This window comes from Salvia splendens, chromosome 17 (assembly GCF_004379255.2).
Source record: "Salvia splendens isolate huo1 chromosome 17, SspV2, whole genome shotgun sequence".
NCBI lineage: Eukaryota > Viridiplantae > Streptophyta > Magnoliopsida > Lamiales > Lamiaceae > Salvia > Salvia splendens.
In genome coordinates, this window is record NC_056048.1 from 19930916 (window position 1) to 19946770 (window position 15855).

At 38.5% G+C, this 15855-nt stretch overlaps 3 protein-coding genes across 3 annotated transcripts; 1 reads left to right on the plus strand and 2 right to left on the minus strand.

Annotated features, from left to right (window-relative positions):
• Nucleotides 1–89: 89 nt before the first annotated feature.
• Nucleotides 90–2114, minus strand: LOC121774109 (peroxygenase-like). Its single transcript, XM_042171023.1, has 6 exons — nucleotides 1789–2114; nucleotides 1312–1461; nucleotides 1016–1101; nucleotides 670–764; nucleotides 470–595; nucleotides 90–386 (listed from the first exon to the last, which is right to left on the minus strand). The coding sequence occupies exons 1-6, from the start codon at nucleotides 1901–1903 to the stop codon at nucleotides 233–235; spliced, it is 726 nt and encodes a 241-aa protein (XP_042026957.1). The 5' UTR covers nucleotides 1904–2114; the 3' UTR covers nucleotides 90–232.
• Nucleotides 2115–11600: 9486 nt separating this feature from the next.
• On the plus strand, nucleotides 11601–14386 carry LOC121775528 (eukaryotic translation initiation factor-like). The gene is made up of 5 exons (XM_042172612.1): nucleotides 11601–11838; nucleotides 13099–13267; nucleotides 13403–13528; nucleotides 13973–14038; nucleotides 14123–14386. The coding sequence occupies exons 1-5, from the start codon at nucleotides 11687–11689 to the stop codon at nucleotides 14171–14173; spliced, it is 564 nt and encodes a 187-aa protein (XP_042028546.1). The 5' UTR covers nucleotides 11601–11686; the 3' UTR covers nucleotides 14174–14386.
• LOC121775529 (protein PROTON GRADIENT REGULATION 5, chloroplastic-like) lies at nucleotides 14376–15021 on the minus strand. Its single transcript, XM_042172613.1, has 2 exons — nucleotides 14718–15021; nucleotides 14376–14636 (listed from the first exon to the last, which is right to left on the minus strand). The coding sequence occupies exons 1-2, from the start codon at nucleotides 14958–14960 to the stop codon at nucleotides 14532–14534; spliced, it is 348 nt and encodes a 115-aa protein (XP_042028547.1). The 5' UTR covers nucleotides 14961–15021; the 3' UTR covers nucleotides 14376–14531.
• Nucleotides 15022–15855: the final 834 nt, after the last annotated feature.

Below are 15855 nucleotides of genomic sequence, written 5' to 3' on the forward strand. Positions count from 1 at the left end.
AATAATTCTAGCAACTTCAATAAAACTGTTCTTTTTCTATCTGAGGAATAGTTCTAGACAGTTTTAAGCAGTGTCATATATGCAACACATAATAAAAAAGAGTATTATATATAAAGAAACAACATTACTTCAATCTCACAATTGCATACACACTGAACATAACAATACCTAGGAGACTAGCATATATCCACTATCTTGATTATTTTAAATGCTATACTAACCGTAACTCCATTCACTCCATCTTTTGGTCACCCTGCGTTTGCATCCTGGCAAAGTACTCAAACAAACTGCCATCGAAGCAGCACCTGACGGCCTCTTTCGACAGCAAACCTTCTCGATCTCTAGCTAGAATGTAGAGGACAATCCATTCAACTTTGCTTAAAATCCTGCAACATAAAAAAAAACGCAATGATATTGAAAAGAAGAAGGAAGTAAAAGTGATTGCATCTTAAATCTGAATGACACTTACCATCCAAGGAAGTCCAAGGCATTTCTGTTGGCTTCCGTCATGTTCCACACTTCTCTGAATGTAAGCTTATCGGGATATGTTTTGCCATACTTGCTAAAGATGCTCTCGAATTTCGTAGGGGAGTATCTGAGAATCGAACTACTTGTTAGGTATCATGCATGCTTCGCAGTTTAAAAAAGGCAGGGCAACTGATTGCGTACCTTCCTTCCGTGTCATAAGTTTCAGAATCACTTCCGTGTTTGGCCTTGTGGATATTAGCTATGTATATGGGGAATAGAGGAGAGGGAAGCCATCCCTGCACAATTAAGTATCTCACTCAGTAAATTTATATGCAGCCCTTGCAAATAACACAAGGTAGTTCGCCATATCAGCATTTGATATTATTTTGAAACAAAACCATGAGATTTCAAATAGCATAAGCTTTGATTGGGTTGAACTTAAAACAATTTAAACACGAAAAACCAGTTGCGTGCTCAACTACATATCATACTAGCAATGCCACACATATTCAAGATGATGATCTGCATATAAAACAGTCATACTTACTGGGAGTGTAGGATAACTCATTGACAAATTGACAAAAATACCCAGGAAAAGTGATATAAAGAAATTGAGTCCAATTTTCCGGCATCCTACAAAAAGATAAATGTCAATGTCCATCCATAATGCTAACTGTTGTTGCTTTCTCATATTATAAGTTAAAATGGAGATGCAAATATATTCGTTCTTGAATATGCCAATATCATCAATAAAAAAGTTTGATCATAATCAGGAAGTGGGAACAAAGAAACATCATTTCCACTCATCAATGGAAAACTAAGTAATGAAGGAATGAAAATTACCAGCATAGGTTTCCCATGGATAAACGATACCATTGCCGTCTAGATCAAAGAAAGCAACATGCTGCTGCAGGGGACTCATATCACCATGGCTATGCCCAGGAGTTCCATCAGGGTGTTCCATATCTGGAGCAACCAATCCTCTCACCATATCTAAATTCACATTTCCCAAAACACCAAGGCACCGCTCAGTTCGTTAGACAAGATAAGACTGCGATGCTAGATAAGGCACAATAGAATTTGTCTAGAATTAAATTAGTCGATAATGGTGAGATGGTTAATCATGAGATACATCATACAACAGATAGGATTAGTCATGGCTTTTAATCACAAGTATTTACAGCAACACTGACGCACTTATACACTACAAAATCCACATACATGATTGCACTACATACTAAGAAATAGACAATTGATACAAAATTGATATACAGATTGAAGTATAATTGAGGTGGAAGAGAAAGAGGGAAAATAACTGACAGGGCTTGGGAATGGAAGTTTCGAGATCTGTGCGCACCGGGCGCTCGCTGGTAACCGGCGCAAGCGGTGCCACCGTGGACAAGGCCGGATTTCCATTAGTTTCAACGGCTGCCATCACTCTGCTCTTCTCTTCTCTAAACTATACTTGTTCCTTGCAAAGCCAGAAAAAGCAATTCAATATCAATGCGAACAATCCCCACGCTTAATTTAATAGCGTCACATGCAAATCGCAACACGCAACAGTATTGCTATTTATGTCACGAATTCTGCGAAATTGGGAAGGCTGTCAAATCAGCCGACCTAAATATGATGAACTCAAGAGTTCCGTAATCGAAATACTACCGACTTCTGGTAGAGTTGATCATAATCTAATTAGGGAATTCACGTCCGAGCAATTGCCAACTAGCACGGATATGGCCCCGGACCCACTTTACTCAAAACTCACCTCCGTGCTCTTCCGTAAGGACAAGCACAAGGGTTTCACCATTCCATTATTCAATTTAAATAAAAACATTTCCACAAAATTAAAATTCATTAAAAATAACCGAAATAATATTACAAATCACAAAAAAATTAAAAATTACATAATTAAAGTCCTAAAAAATAAAAATTACATAATTAAAATTCTAAAAATTTAAAAGTACATAATTAAAATCCTAAAAATTAAAAATTACATAATTAAATTCATAAAATTAAAAACCCACTACTCGTGGTCGAATTTCACTCAAATGTGTTTGATTAGGTCTTCTTGTAGCGCAACATGGGTTCGGGTATCACCCATTGTGTGTCTTGTTTCGATCCTCTCACCCACCGTCGTATGCACACCTCGGCGTGGGGGAGACCTCGCGGTTGAGCTTCCGGCTTCATCCTCGTCGTAAAAGCTAGCCGCCCTCGGTCCTTCGTCGGCTATAATCATGTTGTGTAAGATAATACACGTGTATATGATGTCGGCGATATTTTTCACGTGCCACAGCCGAGACGGGGCCTTCACAATGTTGAATCGGGCTTGAAGGACCCCAAAAGCTCTTTCGACGTCTTTCCGAGCGGACTCTTGACTCTGCGCAAAAAGAACCCGTCTCGGGTCTTGCGGGTTGCTGAGCATCTTCACGAAAGTCGACCACCTTGGGTAGATACCATCGGCGAGATAATAACCCATGTGGTATACATTTCCGTTGACGGTGAAGTCGACTGCCGGTGCTACACCATTCAACACATCATTGAAGAGTGGCGAAGAATAGAGCACGTTCAAGTCGTTGTTGGATCAGGCAACACCGAAATATGCATGTCAAATCCATAGGCGGTAGTCGGCGACCGCTTCAAGGATAAGTGTTGGTTCCGCCTTTGTGGCCACTTAAGTGTTGCCCCCTCCAAGCAGTCGGGCAATTCTTCCACCTCCAATGCATGCAGTCAATGCTACTAAGCATACCGGGAAAGCCATGGACTGTTTCGTGAAGACGAAACAACCATTGGCAATCATCGGTGGTGGGTGCCCGAAGGAATTCATCACCGAAAGCTGAACGAACGCCCTCGCAAAAATTTTTAAGGCAAAAGATTCCAGTGGACTCACCGACATGCAAATACTTGTTGAAGAGGTCAGCAGTTTGCCCAATAGCAAGTTGTCGGATGGCACACGTACACTTCTGCAACGGCGAGAGACTTTGTCGACCGGCTGCGCCTACTTGTTTGAAAGTATTCAACACGGCCGGCCAATGTGTTGACAATACGCATAAACAAGCTCTTTGACATGCGAAAACGGCGCCGAAAGTAATCTTCCGGAAACCGCGGCTGGTCAGAAAAATAGTCGGCAGCGAGCCTTTCGTTGGCTCCCTCCCGGTCACGATGGATGTAGCGGCGAATTGATCTAGTTGGTTGAGGAGGAGGGGCGGGGGTATTCGCCGCGACATAGTCTTCATAAGCGGCACGATGTTGTTCATAGTATTCTTGTTCTTCGCGCTTCGTTTCCGCAATGAGATGAGTGAAATCCATTTGAGGGTTTGAGTAAGAGATGAAGGTGTAGATAAGTTGTATGAAAAAATATGAATGAGAGATGATTTGATGTGAAAAATGGATGATGAATGTGTGTATTTATAGATGATTTTGGAGTTAAAAAATAAAAATAAATTAAAAAATTACAGATAAACGGTAAAAAACGGCCATTTTTTTGGGATTGTGAAAATATTTTTTTTTTTATTTTTTGGTATTATTTTCGATTTTTTTAAAAAAAATTGAATTTCCAACGGAAATGTCGTTGGCCAATCAGAACGCGCTACGTCGGCTGCTCGCTGGCACGGACGTGCTCGATGTATCGAGCAGCGCCGCGCCAGCGACAAGAGCGCAGCGACGGACAGCGGTGCCGTGCCACTGGGACGGACGGACGCCGTCCTGCACACCGGTGCGGATGCTCTTATTGGGATGATGACACATCAACTTATTGTTCATTGAATCATAATATATCGAATTAACACATGCTCAAAAAGATGAAAACGCTAAGTACTTTAATATCTTGAAATATTAGTACTGCATTATTATGATCATCTTTGATTTGATTGACTACTTTTATGAAGAAAAAAAAGTTTCCTCTTTTACTTAACTCACGTTATCAAACACTAATTGAACTCTCAAAATAAAAAGTTTCCTCTTTTATTTTCACGTTATGAAAATTAAAAGTTTCCTCTTTTACTTTTATGAAAATGTACTGCAATCCTTATTACTGTAGGAGTGTACTGCAAATAATCACCACTATACTAATTGGCTTCCTCAAAAGAGTATAGTGGTGATTATTTGCGACATATTGCGTTTGTTATGGTATGAAGTACTCCCTCCGTTCCTCCCTTCTAATAGAGGCGTTTCTTTTAGGCACAAGATTTTAAAAAATTGTGTTAGTAAGTTAAGTAAATGAATAATAAGGGTATCCACAATGGGGAGCCCTAAGTGAAGGGGTTGGCAGCGGAAGCGTGCGTAAAATCCGATCACATAATTTGACCTATTTAGCAGATTATTTAGACAAATTCTATTCGCGTAATTAACACATGTATCATGCTCATAACTTGAATTAAAACATGCTTTAGCATATTAAATCCCTAAAACATGCTTACAACGGAATTAGCTAGTTTACCTCATTGATTCAATCAAGAATCGATGATGGCTTGCTCCGTCTCCACGTGAAGATCTTCAGTACTCGACCTCGGATTTTCTGACTGGTGTCCCGGACTGTACACTGATATTTGTGTGGGCAAATCTCACCAGCGTACTAGGACTTGAATAACGAAGACAGAACTCTGCTCACGGAGGAAGCAATTTTCGAACTCTCTCTTTCTCTAGAGGGGGGCGAAAATTCTAGCAATAATAATTATTGTTATTGTCGTTGCTCTCTTGTTCTGTCTCCTTTATTCTCCTATTTATATTAAGTCACATATTGGGCCTAGTCAGGGATCTAAGGAAGAATTTGGATCAGGCCTCACCCAACTAGCTTTTTACTAATTAAATTGAACCCACAATTTAAAATAAGCTTATATTGGAATATTACAAGCAGCCACTACAGAAGTAATATTGCACTGCCTCTCCAAATCCGAAATTACGAGTATTCCGGGTTTCCTTTTTAAGTAAGTAATTTATTTCCCGTGCTTAAGATGGAAACATCCATTAATTAATTAATTAATGTCTGCTATGGACTTAATTAATTAACATATTTTAATCTTCAATAGTGGACTCAGCAAGAAACGCTTATTTATTATTCATAGAGTAATTAAACTCCAACTAGCTAGGTTCAGAATAATAAAACCTTGTTTCGAGCTCCTCTCGTGGATGTTATCAAACGAGACTCTGCTCGCGCACGATTCAACGTAATAGCAATCCTAGCACCGCTAGATAACGATCACCACTACCCAATATACCTGGATCGTTGGGTGACGAAAAACCCGCACCTTTGGTAAGTCAAAGTAGTAGATACTCAATATCGTATGCTCAATGCTAACGTACATTGATTAAGAAATTAATTATCAAGACCTCGTCTTTCAGTAGATAGCATAAAGACATGTCTTGCTGTTAGATCCATTCAGTACTATACCACACCAACATCATCTTATTTCAATAAGGCTTAGAAATAATCGGACTGACATTGCAACCTTTCACGATAGGTAGTCTAGGCCTATCTGGGTTGTGAAATTCTGCTTTTTCTTTGTTCAAAACTGACCGTGTTACCTTAAATTGGACGACACCCACAACCGGTCTACTAGAACAAAGACTTAGACTTTGTTACGTTCTTATACATTTAAATATGCAATAAACAACCATTAAATGTAAAACATAACAACATTATGACAAAAATAGTCTATTTTATTTATTGGAAAATAGCTTATAGACTTTTACAGTATTCAATCACTCGAAAGGTGATTTCTAGTATACAAACTCTAACACTAAGGTGCGTCCTATGGCGCGCCACGTTAACAGTTTTATCCTCCTACCCCCCACCTGCAATTGGGCGTCCTAAGGCGCGCCCTATGGCGTGCCCTATGCATTTTATTTTATTTGAATATTTAAATAACAAAAAATTGGGAAAAAACTTCATTTCATATATAAAAATTAATACATTACAATACGAATTAAAAAAATATGTAAACTCAACGACGACGGTAACGGGCCCACACTTCTTCAATCATGTCGTTCATGAGTTGCGCATGGTCTTGTTGGTAATAGGTAACGCGGCATTCTAAACCACCAGCGGAAAACAGTCGGTCCCCACCGTGGTTGATCGGCAAAATAGTCTTCAACCAGACGTTGGTGAGCTGCCACGGTGGTTTAAATAGAAAAAAATAAAAAAACGTGTGGCATCGTCCGCGACCATCGTCCCTCGATCCCGCAATGGGGCGCCCGATGGCGCGGACGATAGGCCATCGTCCGCGCTTCAACCGCGGACGATGCATCGGGCGTGGGCGTAGGCCACGGACGATGGCGGGCACCCACAATGGGGCGAACGATGGCGCCCGCGGACGATGGCACGCATCGGGCGTCCCATTGTGGATGCCCTAAAATAGAAATGAAAAAGGCAGATAGATGAATAGAGAATAAAGTAAGAGAATAGAAGTTGTTTTTTGCCAAAAAAATAACGACTCAACTATAGTGGGACAACCTTAAAAGGAATACGACTCAGCTACATAGGGACGGAGGGAGTACTATTATTAACACATTAATTTGTAGGGATTCGATACATTTGCTTTATTAATATATCAAGATTAGTATGCTTCAATAACAAATTATATGCATTATCGTGTCATAAACATATTAATCTCTAGACTAATTTTCTTGAATTTACGGAGGATTATGCATATTTTATCTTGCGCTCCGTTTAAGAATTTAATTGATGAAATTTGTGCAATTATATGATTCATGGAATTTGGATAAAGCTTATAGCGGATGTAAGAGCACCCTCAACACGGTGCTGATGCATCCAGCACCGCCGTCCCATTGGCGGTTGGGGCGAAATGGAACGAAATGGGTGTTGGGCCACTCGCTAGAATGGACGTTCCGCGCAAGCGAGCTTCGCTGGCTGGAACGGAACCACACCCGAGGCGACATGCTGCAAAAAGAGTGGGCGGTGACGCCCACTCGACAGCCTGCGAATGGGCGTCAATTAGAGCATCCACAACCGTACTATTAGCTAAGAGCACGGTTGTGGGCCTGGCTCCACTTTTATCCATTTTTTATTTTCTGTTCTTAGCTAAGGCACAATACCTTCAATGGTGCTCTTAGCTAAGACACACTTTTATTTATTTTTATTTTATAGTTAAATTTAAATACTTCAATTACTAAAAACAATTCCATAAAAAGAATCCAACTTTTTACTGTAGTGGATGCTCTAATTGACGCCCATTCGCAAACACGAGTTTAAAAAAAAATTCAAAATCCAAAAAATCGTAAAAAAAAATCCCACTTCCCCAAATATTACCATCTTTTACTGTTTTTCCTACTTTTTAAATTTTTAATTCCAAAATTTATCATCTTTCATCAATTTTTTTCACCGACCTTACTCGACAAACATGCAGAACGCCCTCTAAGCCAATTCAGGTAGACGTCCGACTACGCCCGATGCAACTGTTGTCCTAACTTCAAGAGGGCAGCAACTCCCCCAAGGAAGGAGACAATTTGCCGGATTTCAACGTCTGCACTCCTAACAGCCCAACCGAGATGGATAAATTATTCAAGGTGTATGTTGGCACCTCGGAAGATCCGGTTGTTGGCACCAACCAAATCGGGAGGAGGGTTTTGGAGTGAGTCACTGAAAGCTACAATGCAAAACGAACGGCTGGAAATGTTCAGCGCAATGTAAGCACGCTGCGAAATGGGACTAAGGCGGCGAAGCTAGCCGCATGGGAAGACAGAGCCAAACCCAAGCTGTTAGAGTTTGTATACTATAAATCACCTTTCGAGTGATTGAATACTGTAAAACTCTATATGATATTTTTCAAAGGAATGAAACAGATTATTTTTGTCATAATGTTGTTATGTTTTACATTTAATGAATGTCTATTGCATATTTAAATGTATAAGCAACATAACAAAGTCTACGTCTTTGTTTTAGTAGACCGGTTGTGGGCGTCGTCCACTTATCGTGAAAGGTTGCAATGTCAGTCTACCTTATCGTGAAAGGTTGAATACGGCCCCCCTAGACTACCTATCGTGAAAGGTTACAATGTCAGTCCGTATATTTCTAAGTCTTACTGAAATAAGATGACATTGGTGTGGTATAGCACTGAATTAGATCTAACGACAAGATGAGTCTTTATGCTATCTACTGAAAGACGATGTCTTGATAATTAATTTCTTAATCAATGTACGTTAGCATTGAGCATACGGTATTGATTATGCACTACTTTGACTTACCAAAAGGTGCTGGTTTTTCGCAACCCAAGAATCTTGGTATATTGGGTAGTGGTGATTAATATCTAGCGGTGCTAGGATTGCTATTATATTGATCGTGCGCGAGGTGAATCTCGTTTGATAACGTCCACAAGAGGAGCTCGAAACAAGGTTTTATTTTTCGGAACCTAGCTAGTTCGAGTTTGATTACTCTATGAATAATAAATAAGAGTTTCTTGCTGAGTCCACTCTTGGAGTTAATAATATGTTAATTAATTAAGTCCATAGCAGGCATTGATTAATTAATGGATGTTTCTATCTTAAGCGCGGTAAATTAATGACAAACAAATGGAAACCCGGAATACTTGTAATTTCAGATTTGGATGGGCAGTGCAATATTACTTCTGTAGTGTCTGCTCGTAATATTCCAATACAAGCTTATATTAAATTGTGGGTTCAATTTAATTAGTAAAAACCTAATTGGGGAGGCCATATTCAAATTCTTCCATAGATCCCTTACTGGGCCTAATATGTGACTAAATATAAATAGGAGAATAAATGAGGCAGAAAATAAACTTGTATTTTCCATCAAAATTTCGTCCCCCTCCTATTTCATATAGGGGACAATTTTTCTCCTCCGGGAGAAAGGATTTCCGTCTTCTTTATTTAAGTCCTAGTATTCTGATGAGATTAACCCACACTAATATCAGATTACAGTCCAGGAACCAGTCAGAAGATCCGTGGTTTAGTACTCAAGATCTTCACGTGGAGAAGACGCGAGCCATCTTTGATTCTTTAGTGGATCAATGAGGTAAATTGGCTTACTCCGTAGTAAGCATGTTTTAGGTATTATTTGTGGAAAAACGTGTTTAAATTCAAGTTATGAGCATGATACATGTGAGAATTACTCGAATATAAATTTGTCTAAATAATCTGCTAAATAGATCAGAATTTATGTGATCCGTTAGAACGCACGCTTCCGCTACCAACCCCAATACAAGCCCCCCCTCCCTCTCCACCCCCTCCTATCCTTCCTAGTCCAAAAACCTTATTTGGATATCGTAGAATGCACTCAACACCAATACGAGCCGAATGAATCAACAACAACAAGTTGTGCATGCCTAGATGATTGAAGCCTCTTAAGTAAATTGGGTATATCGGTCATACTGCAGCACCCACCACAGTAGTTTTCAATTTTTAGGACATGAACGATGTCATTTTTAATTTTTAGGATTTAAATTATGTAGTTTAAAATTTTTAGAATTTTAAAATTATCCAATTTTGAAATTTAAGAATTTAAATTATGTAAGTAATATTATAGGAATTCGTAATGTAATTCATTAATATTTTTTTATTAATTATATTTTTGAATTAAAGAATAGAATAATTGATCCATAAAATTTGGACATTATGGAATAGAGAGGGACATTGTGTCCAAACACCATTTTCTAAAAAATCACTTTCCAATTATTTTTTGTTAACCTATATCATATCGATAAATGTACGTGTATATAATTGAATATTTTAGATATTTTATAGTATTAAAAATCACATCATAAACATTGATTCATTTAAAATAAATTGGGTACTTCAAATTATATAACTCTTCTGCATTAATTTAGTAAAAGAATAATTTTTGTATAACATTTTAAAATCTAAGACTATATGATTATTTTCAAATCAAGCTCAACATTGCATGTGAATTTCTAAAAAAAATTAAAAATCGTTCATATGTTTTTATTAGTAATTAATTAATTTATTGAACATAAATTTAGTTTAATTTAATTGAAAATATAAAGACTCTATAGACTAAAGGCTCATTTTGGTCCTTAACATATTGCAATTTTACGATTTTGGTCCAAAACATTATATTTTAAATTATTCGGTCCCTCAAAAATAAAAACGGGTCACATTTAGTCCGAATTGGATGGCACTATTAAAATTTAACAGTCAACGAATCTTAATTGGATGTTAACTGAATTAAGTTAATAATTAGGGTTTATTAATGTCTAATATCTAATTAACCCAAACAAGAACTAGGGCCGCCCGCTTCATCCCCACGCTCTCTCTCTCTCTCTCTCTCTCTCTCATTCAGTTCATCCAATTCCTCTTTCTCTCTTTTCCCCATTCCCGAACCGGGACGCCAGAACTTCCATCGCCCTTCTCCTTTTTCCCTCTCGAGGTCGCCGACTGTCGCTTGTAACTCTCCTCCACCTGCTCCTCTTTGGGTTGCCGTCGTTAGCAACTCGTGCTTTCTAGTGAGCGTCGGCTCTTGTCTTCGTAGTTGAAGTTCGTGTTCGCCATCGCTGCCGAACCGCCGCGTCGGGAGTCGTGCAGCGTTGTCATCAACTTCATCAGCCGACGTCGAGGGGGACGAGACCTCGAGGGTGGCGTATGTATCGTCCTCAATCATCGGTGAGAGGGCGGGGAAGTTGGAGAAGTGGGCGTGGGAAGTGAGGGGAAGGAGGAGGAGGAGCCCTTGCTGGGGTTGGAGGTGCAGGTTAGGTGAGACATAAGAGAAAGAGTGATGAATCTGTTCAAAGGAAGCTTGAGCTCTTCCTCATTGCAGGAGAGAAGGTCTTTTTGCGTTTTTTGATTTTGCAAAGAATTGCAATCAATAATCTTTTTGTTTTGGGTTAAAAATAAATGACAAGCAATTCCTTTTGTTAAAAATAATTTCAAATAAAATTAGAATTTTTTTGAAAAAAATTTAAAATTCGAATTTATTAACTTAATCCGGTCAATATCCAATTAAGATTCGTTGACTGTTAAATTTTAACAAGACCATCCAATTCGGACTAAATATGACCCGTTTTTATTTGTGAGGGACCAAATAATTCAAAAGATAATATTTTGGACTAAAATCGCAAAATCGTAATATGTTAAGCACGAAAATAAGCATTTATTCTACTCTATAATTATCTAATTTTATAAACCCGAGTCTTGTTAAAATCCAACTCTAGTCTGACTAGACAAATATATCTGTCTCCTCTCTTCCGCTTTTTTTCCCAACCCTTTTTTATCGGTGATTTGATTTGGTGGAATGGCTTCTGAGGTGGCGGAGAAGCAGCCGCACAAGCTCGAGAGGAAGTGGACCTTTTGGTTCGATAACCAGTCCAAGCCCAAGCAGGGCGCCGCCTGGGGCTCTTCTCTTCGCAAAGGATATACATTCGACACCGTCGAGGAATTCTGGTGGTACGTACCGATTAAGGCCTCCAAATGTTTGATTTGATGAACAACTTTGCTGCTTCCCTTTATTTGCTACCGTGTTAATAATTTCCGATTTGACATATACAAGCTTGCTGCTTTAATTTATTTTATGTGTTCTCGCCTATTTGTTCTTGTTTTTTTGTTAATTTTGTCAGTATTTGTTGGAATTTGATTGCTATTGCTTTGGATTTGGTTGCGACTGTGAGTCTTGAGTTTTAAAGATACAAGTATTGGCACTGAAGAAGGACTTAAAGTTGTACTTTTCTTCTATCTTGTTTTATTGATATTAAAAGCTTAAAAACTATCCTGGATTTTCTCAAACAAGTCAAGTGACTTCTGCAATAATGCACAACATATTACATTCTCTCCTCACTAAGAAGGACTGCTTTGAACATCTGTGCCAAGTCCATCAAAACTTAGATTTATTAGCATTATGAATTTATGATATACTCCCTCCGACCCACCCTAAGTGGAGCAGTTCCTTTTCGGCTCGTTATTTTATGTAGTGTTATTTTGTGAGTTAAGTGGACAGAATAAAGTAAGAGTGAGAAAAAGTAGAGAGAATGATGATTCTATTTTAAGAAATGTGTCATTTAGGGTGGGACATCCTAAAAGGGGAAATGTGTACTTAGGGTGGGACGGAGGGAGTATATATATATATATAGTTCTGAAAGGAGCACACAAAAATGCTAGGTGTGTGCCTTAACCAAATTGAGCCAACAGATGGTTTCTCAAGCTTTGTTTCATTCTCATTTAACTTGGTCTGGTTCCCATGTATGCAAAAACATTAAAGTGAGCCTTTCTGGTGCGTCATTATTCATTATCTGAGCCCAAATTGGTTCATATGTTTCAATGAGATTGTGCGTGCCTAACCAGGGCAATTTTTATCATGGTGTAACAAACTAAGAATTGAACTTAATGTAGTATCTACTATAATTGGATTCTGTAGTTTGGTTTATTTTACTGCTGTATTTTGCACTTTTTACATCTTTTGCAACTTCTGTTTTCAACCGGCCTGCGTATTTGTGCTGTTTTCCATTACTAAATAGCTGAAGCCAATAACTAGTTTTAAGCTGCTTAATAGAAGTTTGGTACAGGTAATGGATGGAATGCTGTGAAGTTTGCAGCTTGTCATTGTTTTTCTATTTGTGGGTGGGGGGATGGGAAGGCCCTTGGGTATTCTCTTGTCATCTGCAGAAAGACAATTGGTTATGACTTCCGCGTGAAATGGTGTTTTTTTTGCAGTTTATACGACCAGATATTTAGACCTAGCAAGTTCCCCGCAAATGCTGATTTTCACTTATTTAAAGCTGGAGTGGAGCCCAAATGGGAGGACCCCGAGTGTGCTAATGGGGGCAAGTGGACTGTGACTAGCAACAAAAAGACTGATCTGGATAACATGTGGCTTTCAACTGTAAGAAATTGCTGTCCTTCACTTCTGGTTACTATGTGTTTTACAAGTAGACCTAACTAGATGATTATGAAAAAACGATTGATGGATGTATGGGGTTTCCAATTTGACATTTCTTTCTGTGGTTTTGTTTGTTAGTTAATGGCTCTTATCGGAGAGCAGTTTGATGACGCTGATGAGATATGTGGAGTCGTTGCCAGTGTGCGCCAAAAGCAAGATAAACTCTCATTATGGACCAAGACCGCAGCCAATGAAGCAGCTCAGGTATTTCCATTAGATAGCTAATCATGTCGATGCACTTATTAAATGGGTTTTAGATGATAAAGAGAACAGAATTCATGATGAGTAAAATCTCATTTGTCATAGCTTATGCACTTTGAATGATAACCCCTTGGTCGGGGGCCAAATTATGATAGGCATGAAGTAAAGGAGCAAATGCCAGCATGTGAGCCATAACCATTACTTGAAGCTGAAAATCACATTTCCATAGAATTGATTTGGTTTAGTCATTCAACAGTGTTCTTTATATATGTCCATGTGGTTGGACATCAAGGACACTAACTTTCCAGGCCATTTATACTATTAAAAATTAAAATTATTATTTTATAAAAATGCTAGCAGAACTGTAGGAGTGGAAATATATCAAGCCCTTGCAGTGATAGAAGCTTCAGGCATTTATTGAAATTATTTTTCATCTTTGCCACGCAGATGGCCATTGGAAGGAAGTGGAAGGAAGTGATTGATACCACTGACAAGATCTCATACGGCTTTCATGTGCGTTTTATTCTCTCTTCATGAGTATTGTACACTTGGATGCCTCATTTTCCTAACGTTCTAATCCTTTTTGGGTTACTACAGGATGATTCTAGAAGAGAAAGTAGAGCACCAAGAAGTCGATACCAAGTGTGAAGCAAGAGCCTATGATGTTATCGAATCATGCTACTGCTTAAGTTCCCAAACTTAACCGAGAGCTGCGATGCTCTCTTTCTAGTGAATTACTGGTGTTTTGTCTCTCAGTCTATCTGTTATATTATGAATTGGTATATTGCCATATTGAATCACCTGTGAAAGATATTTTCATTTTCATTCTACATGTATTGTGATGAGCAGATTGTTGTAAAACTTTTTACTACTATAAATTTTGAATATTAGGAAAACATGTAACAGCTCATACATGAAAGAGCAAATGAAACAGTGGTATTCACGTCACATGAAAAGAGTTGTGTTTTGAATGTGTATGAATACATACACGAAAGCATAAGTCGAATCAAGCAAGAAAACCAAGCCACTCCCCGTTCTTCTTGGCCAGCCGAATAAGCCCCTGCCGCTGCTTGCTGTCAGCTCCTATCGATTTGCAAAATTCTGTTATCACCTGAACAGATAAAAAAAAGGTTAAAATCTATTGGTTGGAAATGTATTTTGAGTGACAAGAAAATGCTGGGATTTTGGTTACCTGTGAGTGAAGAGCAATGGCCTTGCCTCGAAGCTGGTTGAACCTCTTCTTTCCAATGATGTTTCTTGTGACGACGACGGCCGGAGCAAAGATGCCGCCTCTTCCACTCCCCATCATTGGCTGGGGCCGTACCGCCACCCTGAGTTGGGGGGGCCCGGCCGCCTTGGCCTGCAGCAAGGAGTGGTCTTCACCTGTACCCCAGCTCCCAAGAAAAGGAGAAGCAGAAACTGAGGTAGCAGCCATTGATTAGAAGTTAATCTTTGAGTTTTTTTGCTGAAATTTGTGTTGGAGGTTTTTCTGTTTTTTTCATGATTTATGTCTTATAAATATTTGAGGTGAGGAGGCGCGCTCAGAGCCACAGAAATCTGGTGGGCTTCGATTTTCTTTTCTATTTCTATTTTGATATTCAGTTAAATAGGGGTTCTTTTCTATATGACGGACAAAGGAGCAAATTAATGTGTTAAGGTGATCCATAAACTATAAATATTCATTTTCAAAAATTCCTAAAACTATTCTCATGAGCATGAACAACAAATTATTAAGGTGACATGGGGATTCTCTATGGTCAAGATGCGTTCTTGTAATCCAAAAATCTTTATTTCGCGGAATGAATCAGAATTTGTATAGCAAGATTCGATATTTCCATAGAGTTGTAAAAGTCATGCTAATTTTTCTGTTTTTTGGATTAAAAAGTGCCCTTAAAATTTCCTTCAGTGAGCTAACACTCCCTCTGTTTCTTATTAATAGAGATGCTTTTTTTTCGCACGCAGATTAAGAATAGTGTGTTATGTAGATAGTAAATAAAGTAAGAACGTGAATTATTTTTTGTCAAAAATAGAAATGACTCAATTATCTTCAAACTTCCCAAACTAGAAAAAAAAGGACTCAATTAACATGGAATGGGGGAGTACTACTTTAATTGAGGCTATGTCTAGTGAGATTGTCTCACAATTGAAACTAAAATAGGTGATCGAATAAAATAAGAGTGATTAGATATTTTTTGTCAAAAAAGGAAATGCATCAACTTAGTTGTGACATTTCATAAGGGAATACGACTCAACTTAGTTGGGACTGAGGGAGTATAATATAATTATTTCATATCGGTGTACAAAGAGAACTAAAATCACTATATAAATCT

What these genes read in the sequence shown, in the direction of transcription:
- LOC121774109 (XM_042171023.1), bottom strand. Translation starts at nt 1,903, where the DNA reads ATGGCAGCCGTTGAAACTAATGGAAATCCGGCCTTGTCCACGGTGGCA. An exon ending in ACTTATGACACGGAAGGAAG is followed by an intron (nt 596 to 669) that starts GTACGCAATCAG and finishes TTCGATTCTCAG; the next exon opens with ATACTCCCCTACGAAATTCG. An exon ending in GCCTTGGACTTCCTTGGATG is followed by an intron (nt 387 to 469) that starts GTAAGTGTCATT and finishes TTTATGTTGCAG; the next exon opens with GATTTTAAGCAAAGTTGAAT.
- LOC121775528 (XM_042172612.1), top strand. Translation starts at nt 11,687, where the DNA reads ATGGCTTCTGAGGTGGCGGAGAAGCAGCCGCACAAGCTCGAGAGGAAG. An exon ending in ATAACATGTGGCTTTCAACT is followed by an intron (nt 13,268 to 13,402) that starts GTAAGAAATTGC and finishes TTTGTTTGTTAG; the next exon opens with TTAATGGCTCTTATCGGAGA. An exon ending in AGATCTCATACGGCTTTCAT is followed by an intron (nt 14,039 to 14,122) that starts GTGCGTTTTATT and finishes GGGTTACTACAG; the next exon opens with GATGATTCTAGAAGAGAAAG.
- LOC121775529 (XM_042172613.1), bottom strand. Translation starts at nt 14,960, where the DNA reads ATGGCTGCTACCTCAGTTTCTGCTTCTCCTTTTCTTGGGAGCTGGGGT. An exon ending in CCATTGCTCTTCACTCACAG is followed by an intron (nt 14,637 to 14,717) that starts GTAACCAAAATC and finishes TTATCTGTTCAG; the next exon opens with GTGATAACAGAATTTTGCAA.